At 44.5% G+C, this 19,975-nt stretch overlaps 2 protein-coding genes across 5 annotated transcripts in view; one reads left to right on the forward strand and one right to left on the reverse strand.

Moving 5' to 3' along the window:
• Positions 1-6,543, forward strand: arxa (aristaless related homeobox a). Its single transcript, XM_085764034.1, has 5 exons — positions 1-319; positions 719-1,376; positions 2,921-2,966; positions 5,022-5,353; positions 6,233-6,543. The coding sequence occupies exons 1-5, from the start codon at positions 130-132 to the stop codon at positions 6,498-6,500; spliced, it is 1,494 nt and encodes a 497-aa protein (XP_085620160.1). The 5' UTR covers positions 1-129; the 3' UTR covers positions 6,501-6,543.
• A 5,926-nt stretch (positions 6,544-12,469) lies between these two features.
• The window catches only part of pola1 (polymerase (DNA directed), alpha 1), a 52,555-nt gene continuing 45,049 nt past the window's right edge, over positions 12,470-19,975 (reverse strand). For all 4 annotated transcript variants that reach the window (XM_085764032.1, XM_085764033.1, XM_085764031.1 and 1 more), the window contains exon 37: positions 12,470-13,527. In XM_085764032.1, the coding sequence (XP_085620158.1) occupies positions 13,388-13,527 (140 nt within the window). In that variant the 3' untranslated portion in view covers positions 12,470-13,387. The remainder of the gene's footprint in view (positions 13,528-19,975) is intronic.

The raw sequence follows: 19,975 nt of genomic DNA on the forward strand, positions 1-19,975 counted from the left end.
GCGTGAGAGAGGAGTGAGTGAGTGAGCGAGAGAGAGGGGGGAGAGAGAGAGGGAGAGAGAGAGAGAGAGAGAGAGAGAGGGAGACTGACAGGCGTTACAGGAGAAAACTAGACGAACCAAAGCGTCGACATGAGCGGTCAGTTTGAGGAAGATATCCACGACCGGGCCGAGAGGAAGAGCAGTAAATCCCCGACGCTGCTCTCCTCTTACTGCATAGAGAGCATTCTGGGCCGCCGCAGCCCCTGTAAGGTCAGACTGATAGGGGCGCAAAGTTTGACGGGTCTGCCCGGCAGAGGGGAGCTCGACAAAGCCGCTGACGGTGAGTTCACTTTGTGAGAGTGAGAGTGGTGGTGGGAGTGGGAGTGGGAGGGGGGTTTGGTTTGGTTTGGTTTTGGATAAACACGCGGGTTAGACATAACATAAATAAGATATAGGCTATAGTTTTATCCTCAAAAAGTGAGCAGTTAATGAGTTTTTTTTTTGTCGTTGCCATCATGTTTACGTATAGAATGAGCTCGTCGGTTTTAGCAGGCTGCTTATTGGGTAATAAATGTTTCTTAAAGTTAACAGTTTGGTGTTTATAGCTCTGTAAAAGCAGCGTGTTTAAAGGAGAAATGTTTGCTCTGCTTTTCCACAGACATTTTCATTCTCATTCATTATTTTTGACATCTCTGACACGCTTCTCTCTCTCTCTCTCTGTCCCTCCCTCCCTCCTCAGGGTCAACGAAAGACCCCCTCTCCTCCCTCAGCGGTGACATGCACCTGCCGCCGAAGCTCCGCCGGCTCTACGGACCCGGAGGGAAATCCTACCTCCACGACCACCACCACCACCACCAGCACCACGCGGAGAAGCTGGACAGGGAGCAGCAGCAGCAGCAGCAGCAGCAGCAGCAGCGGCTTCTCCTGGAGCACCACGCCGCCGCCGCCAGCAGCGACAGCCTCAAGATCAGCCAGGCGCCGCAGGTGAGCATCAGCCGCAGCAAGTCCTACCGGGAAAACGCGTCGCTGAGCCGGGGGGAAGGCGACCAGAGCCCCGGGGAGGGCTCGGGGGAGGACGGCAGCAGCCTGGGACTGGTGGAGCTCGGCCCGCTGAAGTTCGAGGAGGACGGCGGCGGGAAGGAGGAGGAGAGCGGCAGCTGCGCGGACACGGCGCTGGCGCTGTCCCCCATGAAGGACGAGGAGAGGGAGAGCTTGAACGCCGGGGATGGGGACGTGAGGGACGGGGAGGACAGCGTGTGTCTGTCCGCGGGCAGTGACTCGGAGGAAGGGATGCTGAAACGGAAGCAGAGAAGATACAGGACTACCTTCACCAGTTACCAGCTGGAGGAGCTGGAGAGGGCTTTCCAGAAGACACACTACCCCGACGTCTTCACCAGGTAAGAAAAGAAAACACAACTGCAAGAAATTCGGCTGGAGGCCATTTAGTCTGGGGAAATTTAGTTTTGACATTCAAAAATATTTACTGTGCTGAAATTATTATCATTATTATAGGCCTAAATACCATCATTAGGCCTGTTATTAACCTGCAAATGAAAACCAAAATATAGCCTATTGTAGGTCAATACAATATTATCAAATTAAACAAAATGTAATAGACCTAAATATAGTCTACAATGATAATCCCTCATAGCTAATTATTATTAATGTTTTATTATATTAGAATTATCAATACTATTATTATTATTATTATAAGGGTTGGCTGTTCAAAACAAAACCTTAAAAGAAACGCGTAAAGACACAAAAGCAGGTGTGTAATTTTATTTTGAAAGGTCAAATAAGTTGTCTAGATAATTCCTGCACTGAAGGTGATAATTAATTGCAAGTTGTTGTTTTTTTTTTGAGGTAAATAAATTCCACACACGTCTTAAAACAGGACATGTGCGGATCACACCTCATAAAAAGCCCCAACGCCAAACCCGTGCCTTGCATAAGTGAACACAATAGGCCTCTAAGTGCTAACACACACTCACACACATACACATACACACACATTGGGGACATTTTGTTACCTGTATCCGCTGTTGTTGATGCAGATGACAGCGGGTATTATTCTCAGGAAGAATAATTACCCGGTGTAGCTCAGGTTGGCTGCTGGACGTGATACTGAATACAGGCTGAGAAAAAAAAAAAGAAAAAAAGTCAGGGCCTATAACCTCAAGCCCAAGGGCAGGTGTATACGCGCGCGCACATACACACACATGCAGTGAACTAGGCTACAGGTGCGTCATTATATGAATTTCATTCATTCATATAATTATTATAGAAAATATAGATGATTATAACTTTTTTTTCTTAAGGGAATAAAAACAAAATACACCATTTTCTGCTAATTTTACATATTGATAATTGGCACGTGTGCGTTTTAATGCTCGATAATGGGAAGCTTCACTGGCACTACAGAACACAAGAACCTACATTTTATATTTTTATTCTATTATTGTTATTATTATTTTTCTTTTAACCATTGGGATTATTCATATTTTTCCAATCGATTTACTTTAAGAAGACTTGTAGGTCTAATTTGCACCGCAGCCCATCTCGCAGCTGAAGGGAGCGTCAATTGCTTTGTGGCAGGCTAGTTTAGATGTCATTATTTCAACCATTATGTTGTTACAGTGACAGGCCTGGGCTAAGGAAAATCTAACAATCACTAGGCCTATTTCTACCCATTCGTGACAGGGAAAATAGAATATGGCTATGGCGTCTTTCTGCATGCCAGGGAGGAGAGAGGAGGGGAGGAGGGGGAAAAAAGGAACAAGCGTATTTTGGTCGTCTATTGTTGACAGTGAACAACAGGAGGGGACAAAACAGCAATTCTACGTTGCTTCCTAACGGTGGCCCCTATAACCTTGAATCTTTTCTTTCTCTCCCTCTGCCTTTTCTCCCTTCCTCTTTCTTAAAAAAAAAAAATCTTTTTCAGAGAGGAGCTCGCAATGCGCCTGGATCTCACCGAGGCCCGTGTCCAAGTAAGTGGCTCTCTGGTTATCTCCAGCATCTGAAAAGAGAAGCCTGTGACTTGTAAATCAAATAAGATGAGGACGGGAGGGAGAGAGGGAGGGAGGGGGGTGCAAAGCCGCATCTTCTAATGTTTTATGTCCTCTATAAAATGTCCCGGGTACACAGCGCTGGATAATAGCCGGTGATATGCGTCACTGATTGAGGATCAACGATTACTGGCCAATTTGAGGCAGTAATTTATTACAGTAAAATGTGTTAAATGGCCCCTGTCGGTGCGCGGGGAAGGTCTTTCCTGTTATTGAATGTTATTACACGCGAACGGGGGACGTTTTAGTGGCAATTAAGCCGGCGCTGGCGATTCATAAAAAGCTCACTTAGTGCAGGAGCAAACACTGTCTATATTCCTGGGATGAGATGGTGTTTGAATTCCCATCAGAGGGGACAGAGAGGGGGCGAGGCCGAGGAGATATGTGTGTGTATGTGTGTGTGTTAGAGTTAAAAAAAAAAAAAAAAAAGATGTGTGAGAATAAGAGAGAGGAGGAAGGGAGGGAGAGAAAGAGGGGAGGGATAATGCTATTTGATTTCCCATTATGTGATTGCAATAGACCTGCATTGATCCGATGCTTTGCACTTGGGAGCGAATGACAGACCATTAAAGGTGTTTGCTTCCCCCCCTCCCTCCACCACCACCACCACTACACTCACCCTCCTCCTCCTCCTCCTCTACCCCATCCCACTCTCTCCATCCCTCCCCTCCCTCCCTCCTCTCCCTCTCTCTCTCCGTCGCCCTGCACTGAAAGCGTGGCTTGCATGTCGAAAGCCCGGGCTCATAACCAGAGAGACAGTTCAAACACGGTGGAAGCTCCGAGAGGGTTATGGCCGACGGTAAAACAACAGATGTCTCTTTAGGGGCCGTAGGTGAACAAATCACTTAACGGGCGCCATCAGGAGGTGATAAAAACTCATAAATTCCCGAGGGGCTGTGTAATGCTAAACAGCCCTCTGGGAATAATGTGTGCATGTGTGTGTGTGTGTGTGTGTGTGTGTGTGTGTGTGTGTGTAAGTCCCTGTCGCTCAAGCTGGTTCGTTCAATCACTTTGCTCATGTTGACATTTTGCTCATTGTGAGAGCCCCGTGCTTCTGCAGTGCAAACTGGGCACCAGTGGATGCGTGGGAAAGTTAAATACTCCTCTTGGATGGAAGTCACTTGTTCTGCGTCTCTTAAGAATTTAATTTAAAGCGCATTAATTGTTATTGGAGCCAGTTCGGCGGTAATTTTCTGGAATCTTTTGTTAACACCGCTCTTAATTATCTCTCCCCACCCTGCAAGCCCTGTCTGCAGGGACAGAAAGGGGAGGAGGTGGTGGAGGGGGGTTTAATTAGACAGAAAGTAGATTTAAGGGACCGTGAGCGGCAGGGTTTACCTTGCAAAGTAATTACCGTTGACTTTCCGCCTGTTGGCCACCACCTGAACTAGACAACTATTAGTGAACAGTGACACAGCACTGAATAGAGTCTGATTACAATGAAACACTGCTGCTGACATGTTGGCAGGGGCTGTAGATAGATAGAAGTGTATAGTTTTAAATTTATATAACTGCATAACTTTACACACACATATGGACTTTCTTTTGAGCAGCTGTCATTCAAACAGCAACAAATACCTTATTATTTATTTATTAGTTTATTTCATAGGGACAGTGCACCACTAATCAACAGAGTTAAAAGAAAAACTGTAAGTGGGCCAGAGTTAGCCAACAAGGCTAGTTTTCATCCGTTGTCCCTGGCCAGATGTTAAAGGCAACCTAAAAGCCAAAAAAAGGGGCAACAATTAAGTACTTTAAAAACACAACTTACAAAACAATCTACCTAGTAAAAGCTCATAATAACAAGTAAATGTCCTGTCAAATGGACTATTTATGTATTTATTTATCATATTCATTTATGTTTCTTGCTTCTATACAACATCTGTTGAATCTCCCAGGATCTTTTTATGTTAGAATCAAAATTGCCCCCCCTGCTCATATTAACCTGTACACCCTGTATCTTCTGTTTTCTCTCAGGTGTGGTTTCAGAACCGCCGGGCCAAGTGGAGGAAGCGTGAGAAGGCCGGGGTGCAGGCCCACCCGTCGGGCCTGCCTTTCCCGGGGCCCCTGGCGGCGGGACACCCCCTCAGCCACTACCTGGAGGGGGGCCCCTTCCCCCCCCACCACCACCCGGCCCTGGAGTCCGCCTGGACGGCCGCCGCAGCCGCAGCCGCCGCCTTCCCGGGCCTGGCCCCCCCACCACACAACGGCTCTGCCCCGCCCCTGGCCACGCCGCTCGGCCTGGGCACTTTCCTGGGCACGGCCGCCATGTTTCGCCACCCCGCCTTCATTGGACCCACTTTTGGCAGGTGAGCTGCAAACATAGACACATAAACACACATATATACACACACACACACAAAGCTGATATCTATTCTCCAGAGCCCCCCAACAATCATTGTAGTTGTTGGACATCCCATTTATCCCTGTATTTACAGTCAATGACTACAATTTTATAGTCAAGCACATGTGCAGAACAATCCCCAACAGCAGCCGATCTTAAAATAAACTCCCCAACGCTTCATGCAACTCTAATGACTGATGGTTACAGTAATCCTCCATCGCGCCGCATTACTGTTTATCTCACTGTCTGATATAAATATGTTACACTGTTAACCATTCTCAGTGGTGTGTAATCACTCTGTCAGATGCCTTAATAAATTAACCAAACGTGTGATCCTGTCAGACAAGCTGTGAGGGGAGGGGGGGGCACAGCACACGCCATATGCCACAATTAGCTTCCTCCTCTCTATTATACATCATTATTAACCTTGTACTCTCCATGTTGTCTTTTATATTAGGGAAGTCGGCATGCATTAGATGACATAAATCTAGTTAAGGACCATTTAAAGACAACCTGCAGAAGAGGGAATAAAGAAAGAAATAAAAAACACATCTGAGGCACAGTGACAATTGTAATTACCAGGTTCTGCTGTAACACAAGCTGCATTTCAAGTTGAAACTGCTCAGGAATATGAGGAGAAATATGTGATTATAAAGCCTGTGCATATTCTCATTTGTCCAGGTCATAGTATCTCAAAGGAATTTTCAATCGAAAGCAACTGGACTTTGTTACTTGTCTAGGAAGACGTTGTGGTTGGAATGTGATTATAAAGCAGGAACATTAATTTTACCTTAAAAAAAAGAAAAAAGAAAAACCTGCTGAGCATCCATGTGTCTTCTCCCAGACTCTTCTCCAGTATGGGTCCTCTGACCAGTGCTTCCACCGCTGCAGCTCTCCTCCGCCAGCCGGCTCCGCCCGTGGAGAGCCCCTCCCACGCGGGGCCCGTCCTCCCCGACCCTTCGGCCTCTTCCTCCACCTCCACTTCCTCGGCGGCGGCGGACCGCCGGGCCTCCAGTATCGCCGCGCTGCGCCTCAAGGCCAAGGAACACTCGGCTCAGCTCACCCAGCTTAACATCCTGCCCGCCGGAGCCGCAGGGAAGGAGGTGTGCTGAACACTCAACACCAGCTCTAGCCCCCTCCCCACCTCCCTCTCCCTCCCCACACACCTCCACCACCACCACCACCACTTCCTCCCATGTGTCCCGGGCTTACGTCCCATTCCATGACACCCTCCCCTCTTGTCCCACGTCCCAAAAAAACAAAAACAAGAAACCCATTCATACCTCTGGAGGCTGATGACCTGATGTCCCGTGTTCAACCGTCCCTGTTACCTCATGCCCCCCCCCAACAAAATAGCACGACCAAATTTCAAAAGAGCACTAGCTAAAAAAATAGTGTGTGTTTGTGTGTGTACTGTAATAATAATTACAGCTATTGTCACATTTGTTTCACGCTCCATTGTTTAAACAACAATCACAACATTTTAACCTTAAAAATGTCAATTCTGTTCAATATTTCTAACCAAAAAACACCCTTAACATAATAGGTTTATGATATACCACTATATAGTTTTAACGCTTCATCTGTTAAGGAATTTATAACATATACATACACTCCAGCACTTGTACTTATCTTTAGTATTTTCCATTTGCTTCCACTTTAGCTTTATACAGAGAAAAAAAAACATGCATTTTTAATTCAGTACATCACTTTATAAATGATTAAATTCAGATTTACCTGTAGAGCATTTGGCAGGTTTAAAAAAAAAAAAATGAAGATTTTTTTTTATAGATGTAGAATATAAAAGAATAAAAATAAAATAGAGCCAATTCAACCAACCATAACAACCTGCTACTCACACAATAATGATTTAGGATTAATCAAATAATATTATATAATAATACATTTTTCTGTTATCACTGCCTAACTTTTTACATTTTAAATTTATGATATAAGTTATATATTATATAAATATATATACGCCAACATAAGCAGCAAGAGTGCTTTTACTTTTAAATTATATTTTACAGCGAGTTTTTGACTGCTTTTACTCACACACCATGTACCACACACACACACACACACAGATGAAGAACTGCAGGGGAACCCAGACTTTTTTTTTTTTTTTTAAGGATTCTTGTGCTAACACAAAAATGTGGACAACCCGCAAGTGCTCGACATTAACACTGCTTCATCTGTATGCATTGATGTGGGCTGAGCCAGTCTGCGTCTATTAATAAAGGCGAGTTGGAGGAGGATGAGGAGAAGCCCCCCCCCCCATGCCCCGCCCCCTCCCACCTCCACCCCCCCAGAACCAAAGGAAACCTGTCCATAGACCTTCCATACAGCCTTCTCTACGAGCCTGACTCCTCGGCGCTGCTCGCCTGTCCCCGCAGTCACACTCAGCGACACGCATTTTATTTTAAGTCTCCGAACCAAACCTGAGTTATTTATGCTCTCTAACACACACACACACACAGACACACACACACCTTTGCTCTCTTCACTGCTGTGGCATCTCCGCTGAGTCTGACTCCAGGACGCGCAAGCCGAGCCGAGCTGAGACCTGAGATGTTTCTTTAATGACGTGACTGTGTGAAAGAAAATTGTACATATTGTGTAAAAAAGAAAAAAAGAGAAAGAAGGAAAGAAAGAAAGAAGAAACAAAAGACGGGGAGAGGAAACGTACAAGAAAAAAAATGGATGATTTTCAAAACAAGGTCGTGTATATTTCAGGAGACCGTGTTTTGATGATTTGCACTCGGTGTAGTGTTTAATGAATGTCGCCCTGTGTAGACTTTCACCTGTGTTTATGAATTATTAGGTTTTTAGATAATTATTTATGTCAAACCTTTTTCCCCGAGGAACTGAGTGAAGGACATTTTTTTTCTTATTAAGTGATTGTAAGTTTCCTGGTTTAATAATAATGCTAATTTGAATAAATTACATTGTTAAAATGAGTTATCTTTTATTATTTCGAAAATTCCTTTTAAGACTGACATAGCCAGGAATAACCAGGAAAAATAAAACCATGTGAAATAGAATATTATAGAACTATTAATAAAAGGTGTTATGAAGAAAATGTGTTTTTGTCTTACATAATATGCAAAAAATATATATTAATTATTAAGCAAAACTCAATTTGTGGCAGTTTTGCTATTTGTTATAAATAATTTCAAGAATGTGGGATAAATATGCATCCACGTGCAGTAATGCATTGATGTTGAGAATACCTGCAGACCAGTTTATAAGGATTAAAAATAATAGTAATACATTTCCATGAGAGGAATGTGTCGCCGCAGAGAGCAGAGATGTGGTCGCTGCTGCACCTGAATCAGGGGAAATGTATTAGGTGCGTTAATCCAGCGCGCTGCGTGCGTCTGTCCTCTTCAGCGGAGTTGACAAAATACTGACCATATATTCATGAGCTTAATCCCCCCAACATGTGAAACGCGCGACAAAAGGCGAGAGGGGTTTTCAATTAGATCGCCCACTTTACGTGGGGGGGCTCCCGTCACAAAACTTCCTTTAAAACCCTTTAAAGGCGCTAAATTGGTCTTAACATCTGTAATGCAGTGTCGATGGAAGCGAGTCCCCTTTGTCATTAATGAAGTAACAAACCACTTCATCAAACGGCTTTCACGCGCACACACATACACACACCTCATAGTTAATTCCCCCCTCAATACCCCTTCCCTCCCTCCCTCCCTCTCTCCAATGGATCTCACTACTGATGCAGGACCATTACAGCAATCAATGGTTATTCTCCTCCGTTTGACCCATCTATGGTGCCCGACCAAATCGCGTGAAATTACCCCGCGGATTAATGTAGTCCCTCTTTTTTTTATTGTCTGCATCTGTGAGACCCCTTCTTGTTATTCCTCCGCTGCTCTTGTTTTATAGATCTGCAGGTCCTACACCTGTTAATCATCCAATTTACTTCAAAACATGCAGGAATTAGATCCGATAAGGGACAGGATGGGGAGATATTAGATCTGTATATGAATTTATAACCAACATGCACGCACATGCACGTGCACGCCCCAGCCTAATACAAAGTCACCCAGCTGCTCTTTGGAGCATAATGCAAAAGAGGAGGAGGAGGAGGAGGAGGAGGAGGAGGGGAAAAGAAAAGATAAAAACCAATTTTCTCCTGCGCACAGACCACCATCTACCATGTTTTTTAAAATTCCCATTCTTTTGCTCAAGCTCAGTGAGGCGTGTGTGTTTTTTCCTGTATGGCCCTATAGGGTTTTGATGAGATTGTCCGGGGAGTTTTTAATCTTATTGTGAATATAACTAATGAATGGCAAACCAATTTGTCCCTAATATCAGGGGAATGCCGGGAGGCGGATGACCTGCTGGGCTGGAGGCTTAAACTTTTCTTTGCAGCGCAAAAAGGCGAGAAAATTGAAATGCTGTAGCGGGGCAATAGGCTCCGGATTTATAAAGTCACACTTGTTGGAGGATGTGTGCTCTTTCTATTCCGAGGCAGGCCTGTACTTAGGTAGGCCACGAGGCTCCGTGAATGATCATCATAATGAATGTTGATATGAAAAGGGTCAATACAGTCGAATCACGCCGCGGCTCCTTGCAAATTGCTAAGAAAAGGAGAGAGAGAAAGAAAAGGAGAAAGAGAGCGAGAGGAATCTGCATGATTTTGCTGCACTGTGTCAATACTCTACCTTGATGCCCCCCTACACCCCCCTCCCGCCTCTCACAGGTTAATCCAGGTGTCCAGAAAATGTCTCCCCACTGACTTTCGCCCATTTTCATCGTTGTCGAACCGCCGTCCCTCCTCCTCCTCCTCCTCCCTCCCTCTCCCCTATATCCTATTCTCCCATTCCCCCCCCCCCCCCTCAGCTGTTGGATTTGATTTGGCCGCTGATTTTGGATTCTACCTGGCCTCGTTTCTCCCACCACGTCCCTGCCTGAGAGAATAGGCCCAATCACTCCACCAGCCTCAGCCGGATCAGTCCTCACTCAGTCCCCGGGAGAGGAGCTCTAAAAAGGCGCTTTGATGAACAAGCCTCCCCCTCTCTCCCCTCCCTCCCCATGCAGACTCACTCACCCCCTTCTCCTCTCCTCTCTCCTCTACTCCACCACCTCCTCCTCCTCCCCCCTCAGGCGGAGAATCGCGGCCCCGATGAAAGACCTGAATAGCAGGGGCCATGGCACTCCGCTCCCCTCTCGGATCGCCCCTTAATTCCCCGTCTCTCTTGCTCTCATCCAATTAGCTCAGTGTATTAAGCGGTTTATCGTCTCATAACGCCCTTTCAGCTCCAACAAGGGAGACACTTTGCAATAGGACCAGCTCTCCTTTTGACACCCTCTCTGCTGCTTGTATGTTCCACCGCGCTATGAATAACAGGGACAGAATAGGGGACTAATTCCCTCATCAAAGCCTACCTTGTCCATCGCTGGTCAAAACGACAAGCAATAAAGCTTAACACGACAATACAAAGAGACTTGTTCGACCTTATTAGCTTAGCAGGGTCGAATTAATGCAGGGACTCAATTTGACTGGGTTTACTCCAAACTGAGGACAAAACGAGGCCTTCACTTAAAAAACCTGCAGTCTGGGGATATAGTGGGAATAGCAGGCCTACAGTGCACATCTCCTGTGAGCTGAGGTTGATTAAGTCTTTGGGAAAATAGAGTGTAAAAAAAAAAAAAAATCAGGCTCAGCAACTGTGGGAGAAGTAGTTGAGTTGATATGATTTAATAAATATGTAAAGTTATGAGCAATAGGCTGTAAATGCGCTGAGACACTCTCTCCCCTCACACACACACACAGCCCGTTCTATCCATTGCATAGTGAATCATGGTTTAAGTGTTCAGCCCACTTAAGGTTGCCTTCACAAGTCACAGTGGTTTGAAGTGATTTGTGAGGCGTGCAGTGTTTATGGAAATGCACACCGCAGGATGGAGTAAAAAATCCCCGACTGTATTAACACAAAGGAGAATTCTGGGAAGAAAAACGGCGAAACAAGCAACTTACAGACTGAACTTTGACTACAGCAGAGGAAATACACATGGAGTGCTCATAGAGCATGCAGCACGATGTGACAGTTTAGAGTTGAAAGTGAGACAATGTACATTTGCTTTACGATGAATAAACAGCGATCTGGATTTTTACATAATTTGGCGTCTTAATCCAACAGGTATTTCAGTTTCTAGAGCTACTCTGCATGTTCTTCTATTGTTTTCTATTGAATGAACTGTGTTGCAGCACTGTGATGTGAAATTATTGAGAAATAACCAAAATATATTATTAGTCGAGTTCAAACTCGCAAAATCTCGTCCGTAATTTCAAAGGAAAAAGCTGGTGATTGTTTTGCCCACAAATCCCAAAATCAAGCCAAGCCCATTCGCTCTACAAAGAGATGTAAACAGTTGCATAGTTACATTAATATGTATATATTTTTTGAAAGGCTTGATAATGCTTTAAAACAGCTGGATACTGTAGTAAACATTACTCAGACAGAATAAACAATGTATACGTTGCGGACTGTGTTCATCCATCCATCCATCCATCAGATACACTGTTTATCCTCATGGGGCCACGGGGGGCCGCGTCCAGGGGCCACACCTCACACAGGTCACCAGTCTATCACAGGGGCCACATGTAGAGACAAACAACCAGTCACGCTCACATACACATACACACACAGACACACACACACCTACAGGTGGATTAATCTGCCCTGCGTGTTGTTGTTACCACTGTGGGAGGAAGCCAGAGAACCCAGAGAGAACATATGGAAAGGCCCCAAGCCGGGGTTCAAACCCAAAACCTGTGCTAACACACTGCAGCACAGTGCCACCAAGAACTGTAATGAAGCTCTATAGGGACACTGTTTACACACAGTACATGTTCAGATCAGGTCACAGCAGCTTTTGCTCTCTTGATGTTGTGTTTATTGTAGTACAGTGTGAAGCAGCAAACACAGGAAACATGGAGACGTTACAGTACATTCATCCGCCCATTTCCGTCTCTCTCTCTCTCTCTCTCTCTCTCACACACACACACACACACACACACACACACACACTGCAAGTAACACAAGATTAACATCTCATCAATTTAGCTTTTTATTGAGGTTTCAGTATCAAAAGGGTTCTCATCAATATCAAAATATCTAACATGAAATATTCTCGCCATTACACAAAAAAAAAAAAAAAATCATTACATAAACCCTCCTGAGCGATACAAGTTGGATATGTGGAAAATTACACGCATTAAAACACAATCGGCACAGAGGAGGGAGGGAAGGAGGGAGAAGAGGAGTGAAATGGATCAAATGGCATCGGTTAAACAGAGGCAGCGGAGGAGAAGGAGATCAGCTGTTCGATACCGAGACAAAAGAGCGAGGGAGCAGCGCGTGTGGCCTCCTTCACCCCGTCACTCCCTGTATCCTCCTTACTTCTTTCTTTCATCCTCTGATCTGACACACACACACAGGCATGCACGCAGACACGCACGCACACTCGGGATGAATGGTGGTAATCAGAACAAGTGTCCGATCGCTGCAGGCATCCAGTGGTCTTAGCGGCCTGGGTCACTATCATTGGCTAATTAGCGGCTTTTGGAGTATGCTGGCTGCTCTGAAGATAAGTCACTTTTACACACACACACACGGATGTGGGCACAGCGAGCCCCCATACACACACAATAGACTGTCATTTAGGTATGATTGCTACTCCCCTTTGCCATACAGAGTCGGGGTGATGAGGTCACGCCATGAGAGTGTCGATGTGAAGGAACCGCAGGAGGAGGAGGAGGAGGGGGGAGGAGAAGTGATTGGATTTAAAGACGAGCTCATTAGGTTTGGGGAGGTCAGAGGTCACAGCCTAAAAATCATCCATGCTCCCATGTTCAGAAAAACCAAAAAAAAGGAGAAAAACTGATGTGGCTGAATGTGCAAATGTCCAGCTCTGAGTCAAGACGTTGAGGCCTCTTAGTGACGGCGTCTGTTCAGATGTGTGTGTGTTGTTTTTACTTGAGGAAGGAGAAGGCCTGGAAGAGTTTGGCCAGGTTAATCTCCGAGTAGCCGCTGGAGACCAAGGCTTTGTCTGGCACTTCCTTCAGCTTCTGATAAACCTCCTTGGTCGTCTTCGCCATGGCTTTAACCTGACCTGGAGGAGAAGAAAAGAAAGGAGGAGTTCTCGTTATCGCATGGTTGTCGAAGATCATCCCGCTGCAACTGCATCAAAGTCGATACAATGAGGCAAGATGTACATTTCAAACTAGTTAGCGATTCACACCTGGACGCCTCCCTCCCTCCCTCCCTACCTGTGATTGGGTTCTGCCAAAAGCAACTGTAAAAAGGAGAAGAAAGACGCCCCCCACGACTCTGTCTCATCACTAATAAACACAGAGGAGCTTTATCGCCTTTTACTGGAGAGCTAACAGATCTAATGCTATCTGTCAGCGCTGCTATCACTTTGAGGGGCCGGGAGGAATTGGACTGATGGGTCGATGGCGACACGTGCACGCACGCGCAGTATCATGAGATCGATAGCGAAGCCCAACAAGAGCACGGAGTCAATATCTTGTCCCTGTTATCCCTTCAGGTGGGCCGTAATAAAGCCAGAGTGAAGACAGAGAGCTGACTATCCTGGGCTGGGTGGCCGCCAAAATCAAATCTTTACAATATTATACCGAGCGTCAAGTGTGGATGAAGTATCATGAAACCAAGTAATAACACACTATCAAACCAAAGAGTGCAGCGAGCTACATGTGGAATAATAGTGAACTGACAGGAGCAGAGTCTGGTGAAGAAGCAGGAGAGATGGAGATGAGCACGAGAAAGTTCTGTTTGCTATTGATTTGATTTTTACAGAATATTCATTCTCATTCACATTGATCCTGAACTGTGTTTTTCTACCGTTTATATAAAAAAACCCCAAAAGAATATAAGAATATATATATATATATAAGAAGACATAACATTGTTGATCACGATTTCGGTTTCACATCTTCATCTGTTCAAATTTGTCCAAACAAACATCACCCAGGGAAAACCGACCAATCAAAACCGAGGACGGGCTGCGAACTAAGAGTCCTCTAAATAGAACTAGTGCATTTACAAATGTCAAAAGATAAACTGAATAGATTCACTGATACAATATTTCCACAGCAATCAAAGGAAATCCAATAGAAAAGCATATCCTGTAACAATGATCATGTAATAAGGAATTTAAAACTCAATTAGTCTTTTCAATCTCTCCGAATTGGAAAAACTTGTACAGCAGAAATGGGGGAAAAAAAGAAAACAAGCAAATGAAAAATGTTCACGCATTAAAAAAAACAAAAAAAATAAACACATTTGTCTAAATGAATTTGACAAATTACTTGTTGGCAGAAAAATTTGGCAACGAATGCTACGCTACACCCAGTTAGAGCTGCAACTGGGACTGAAACAATTAGGCTAGTCAGTGAATCGATTTGTCAACTAACAGAAGAATAATTGTCGACTTAATTTTTTTTTTTTAAATAAGAAAAAATCATTGGTTTTTGTTTTGGATTCATGAATATTTGTCGTTATAACACAAATGAAGTGATGTTTATTTTGTGTGGACAGGAGACCAGAAGTCACCCTTACCTCAGGCTTTTAGGGAAATCCTGTCATTTAAGACGACGGAACGAGGAGATGTTTTGATGAATAACTAACTAACTAATCAGTTTAACAATTAGCAGTGATTGAACTTCTTTGTCTATAACTAATAAACTAATCAACCAATTATTTGAGCAGTTTCTCCAAAGCCTCATCATCAGCATCGAGCAACGATCCCCATCTTATAGAGATACTGTAATGTGACAACAAGAATACTGACTCCTATGTGTGTGCATGTCTGTAATTTATCTAGATGACATGGTGATGTATAAACACATGAGCGCACGCACACACACACACGCTCAGAGTCCATATGGCCGGTCATCATGTCCTCTCCGTCTCCACGGCCCTATCTCCTTTCCCGTCCTTCCTGCCCACTACATTAGCGGCTGCTGGATAAATACCGGCCCACTGGCTGCCCAAGGGAACAAAGGTTAGATACACAGAGATCAACAGTGTGAGACGCACAGACACAGACGCGCACACAGACAATTGATGGTAGTTAAACACTTAAAAAGCGCACTAACTCACGGTCATGGCGACTAAAAAACATCCATGTGACAAACAGTAATCACACATGCATGCACACACAGACACACACACACATAGAGAAGATGGTGTGGTTGACTTTAACGGCAGCAGCAACGATTACCAGATAATCCTCATGTTAGCAAGGACAGGGATGGAGGGAGAAAAGGGGAGACGAGAGGCAGCGAGAGACAAACTAGTCTATTTATCTGGGGAATAGAAGGGGGTGATGATGCATGATCAAGCGAAAGCAATCATGTCATCATTTCTGAAAGGTAGGAGAAAATAATTCCCCCCCTCTCTCCCTCCTCCTCCTCCTCCTCTCTTCTTCCCCTTCCTCACTCCTTTCTCTTTTCCACCTCAATCACTGTGTGGCGAACAGATAAAAGAATGATTTAAGAGTCACAGAGAGGAAAAGAAAGAGGGAGAGACCTTGCTGCAAGTCGGAGCACAGTGGGGAGTGCAGTTCAAATAAATAGCCTCCCTTAAAGAGCGAGTGTGAGGCAGGAGGAGAGAGGGGAGACGGCGTTGTTGGGAAGGCCGAGGCATGGAGGAGTGGAAACGGCGAGAAAGAGAGATGCGGACTAGAATGAAAGATGGAAGATGCCGTGTTGATAGAAAGCATACTGTGGAGGAAGAAAAATAAAACACAGCTTTAGATGCTGAAAACTTTGCATATTTAATAGCATGGGACTGAAATCTATCGGTGTGGATGTCGTCTATCTCGCCATCACACATACACACGAACACGCACGCACATACCCACGCACGCGCGCCGGCGTGCACAGTGAGTGTATCAGGGGTTATCTTTGCTCTAACTAGGTGTTGTCACACACTCATGCACACTCTGGCGGTGCTGGGCACGAGTAGATCGGGGCTCTGCACGCTCTAACTAGGTGTAAATACAATAACAAGCCTGTAATTAAGTGAGCATGATGAAGTTAATGGAGATCGGCCATTCCGTCGGCCGCCTCCATGAATATTCTATTAGGCTGGTGGCGACGGGCAGCTGGAATAGCAGTTAATTTAATCACCACTCGGAGCACAGGGAAACTTCTTTGTGTGAGTGTAATTGCACAGAATGAATAATTGATTTGACAATCGCACCCGCGGATTTTGCCACCCCGCTTTGTATCGCCGGGGAAAGGGAGGGGAGCGTGGAAGATGGAGAGAGAGAGCGAGAGAGAGAGCGATGGAAGAAAATGGACAAGGAAGAGAGAGGGAGAGGGAGGAGAAAAAGAAAGAAGATAGATAGAGACAGACAGAGCGAGGAAGAGGAGTGGAAGAGGAGAGGAGAGGAGGACCGAATGCAGAGCGCTGAGAGGTGGCGGGGAAGCTGTCGGTAAATGGATCATTAGAAAAGCGCAGCTCAAGGACAATTTATATTTTATCAATGCAGCAAAATTACATTATTGCTCACACACGCAATCATACTGCCCACACTCAAGATTGAGACCTGGAGGGGAGGAGTGATGGAGGGAAGAGAAAGGCAACAGATAGACTGAAGGAGGGAGGGAGGGAGGGAGGGAGGGAGGGGGAGATAGAAAGGGAGACAGGGAGAGGAAAAGTGACATGAAATGATTTGAAAGTCATTGATACGGGATGTTCCCAGCTAAGGAACGGACAGCATGTTTTTTTCATTGTGTGTGCGCGTGTGTATATGTGTGTGTGTGTCTGTGTGCGCGTGTATAATCTATTAGAGATCTCCTGCAGCGGATGAAATTACCTCCATGTTTTACTTAGTCGCAGCAATCAGGCACAAAAATGCAATGTACATGTAGATAAGACACACGCTTGCAAATGTGGGCGTACACTCACGCACACACATATACACACACACACAACCACACACGCACAGTCAAGCTGATCAAATTACATTCAGCTTTGACTCGGAGATCTTTTATGTGAAGCTATTTTACTTTAATGTGCTTTATTGTGAATGTTCAGCGCACATGTAAACATGCTCATTCTGAATGGCTGCGTGAAACATAAATAACCAGATATCAAAACTAAATGACAGCGCTACGAGGTATTGTACAATATCATGACACACTTTTGCCTAATGGTTTAGTAAACAACTACAAAATGCAAACACGCAGCTGGTGATATTCTTTGTCTCTCAATGACAATACACCAAAAAAACAAACACAAAAAACGTCTTTGTTCGTCTCAGCCCGGAGCTGTTTCATTTCTACTGAAGATGTAAAGAATGGATGATCATCCTATTGAATCCACTTTTTGAGTTACTAAGTTACATGTTTCTATCCAATAGTCGCAGCAATTCAGTGTCCAAACTACAAAGCAGCACCACAACATGTAAACACACGAGTCAGGCATCAGCAGTATGGACAGCAGAGTACGAGACATTCAGGGACAATTAGCAATAATATAGAAATAACACGATTTGTAAGCTTCTAGTTTACAGTAAACTACAAGCTCCACCCTCTGCTGCATCTGCTGCAGGTAGTTAAGCTAACTTTAGCAGTTCAAACAAACAACTATGACACACATTGCCTCAGCTTATTAAGTGCTAGTATAAACCAGAATTATATATCTGGATAGTACTGTTATTGTAGTAAAGCAAAGTTTTGGCAGCTTTTTAACTTGTTACAAATGTGTACTTTCACTTTTTTAAAAGGTAAATACTTCCAACTATAGGTACTGTAGCTGTTAGCAAGTGTTACTCAAACAGGTAAATAACAAACTTCATTAATAAAGGGACTATTTTCAGCAGCAGAATAACATTTGTTGAAAAAGTAGGTATTTCTGGTAAAGGAGCTCTGAGATATGAGACATCAGGCTTCAAATACCGGTACATGATGATTTGAGTCTCTTCCTGGAGTTTTTTGATGATAAGAAACTACAATTTAACTATTAAATATCTCAGGTGGTTGCATTTGAAACTTGTCTCCACTGATTCAGTGTCTGTCCAGCTCTACTCTCTCACTCACTACAGAGTACGATCGCCATCAGAAAGATGACAACAATAGTCAAGATAGTGTTGTAAATCTCTATAGGTATGCACATCCTTCCGCAGAGATACCAGTCTATGCGTAGACACAGAAACACACACACACACACACACACACACAACAGAGTAGAGTAGGGCGTATAGGATTGTATGTCTCCTCCCTGTAATCTGAGCCGTGCGCCCCCTGGGTGTGTAATGCAGTAATATGGGGTATTACTGCCCCAGGACCAAGGGATAACACCTTAAACCTATATTTTATAGCAGCATGAGTGTGTGTATATACATGTATTGTCACCTATGTGAGGAACGCTGTGGTGTGTGTGTGTGTGTGTGTTGGATATTAATCACTTGTTGCAGACAGTGATACAATGTAAAGCATATGAGTAACTCTATACAACAACACTGATGTGCTGTAAATGTGACCTGCAAACATCCATGCATTACTCCAAGTGCTATGAAATATGATTTACAGGGTGAACAAACATCTTCCTCTGGGTATGAAATCATAACAGCCAATATCATTATCAGCCATAATTATGTAAATATCATCATGAAAATAAGAGTAATGTGTGATTCAGATTGAGTTATGGTTGTTTTGGAGAGCTCTGATGAGCCACACACATAATGTTGCCCCATCTGTTTATTTTCTCCATTATGGCATCAACATGGCATTAAACTATAATGTTTAACTGGAACTACAAGGCAGCTCGTACACAATGGCAGCGACAGCCGTCACTCAACACAAACCACTGCCAATATAATTATGTCTCTTATTGAATAATGATCTGCTTATTGACACTGACATATACAGTACATTTAAAAACAAACTCCTCAGTCTGACTTTTTGCTATTCGCTTGTTTTGCGGCTGTCACTGTGACTCAGTCATGTCCGAGCAGGGAAACAAGAGGCTGTGTTGTGAATGTTAACTCTGCAGAGTGCTGGGCGGTGCTGCACACTAGCGGGAGCGGAGCAGCGCTGGGTCTAACAGACAGAAGGCAGGCGCACATTCGTCCTCTCAGACAGAGTTTTAGGGGCCAAAACCACCCGACGGGAAGGGGCCGATGATTTGATGGACTGAGTACTCGGTTGTGGAGGCAAGACAAAGTCAGAAACAAGTAAACATGAGGACGTGTGGATTTGGTGTAGTGGTGGTTACGATGCACAGCTGGGTGGGTGGTCCGCTCCCTCCAGAACTGTTCAGTGTCGCCCCTTGTTGTGACCCGTCGCAGCCCACTGAGACACTTTTCTTACCATTTAAGAGGAAACTGAAGCACCAGCTTTAAACACACAGGTGTTTTAACTTCAGCACAGAGAGAGGTGCATAGTAATTATGAACCCAAACTGAAATGTTTGCTGCATGTCTATGGATATACCAGCTCATATATGGTACGCATGATAGAAACCAAAAAGATTTCATTATGTGTCCGAGTTTAGCAATTATCTGCACTTTGGGAAACAGGAACTTTT

The sequence above is a fragment of the Trachurus japonicus genome, chromosome 20 (genome assembly GCF_045865225.1).
Source record: "Trachurus japonicus isolate A0001 chromosome 20, Traja_1.0".
Lineage (NCBI taxonomy): Eukaryota > Metazoa > Chordata > Actinopteri > Carangiformes > Carangidae > Trachurus > Trachurus japonicus.

What these genes read in the sequence shown, in the direction of transcription:
- arxa (XM_085764034.1), top strand. Translation starts at nt 130, where the DNA reads ATGAGCGGTCAGTTTGAGGAAGATATCCACGACCGGGCCGAGAGGAAG. An exon ending in TCACCGAGGCCCGTGTCCAA is followed by an intron (nt 2,967 to 5,021) that starts GTAAGTGGCTCT and finishes GTTTTCTCTCAG; the next exon opens with GTGTGGTTTCAGAACCGCCG. An exon ending in ATTGGACCCACTTTTGGCAG is followed by an intron (nt 5,354 to 6,232) that starts GTGAGCTGCAAA and finishes GTCTTCTCCCAG; the next exon opens with ACTCTTCTCCAGTATGGGTC.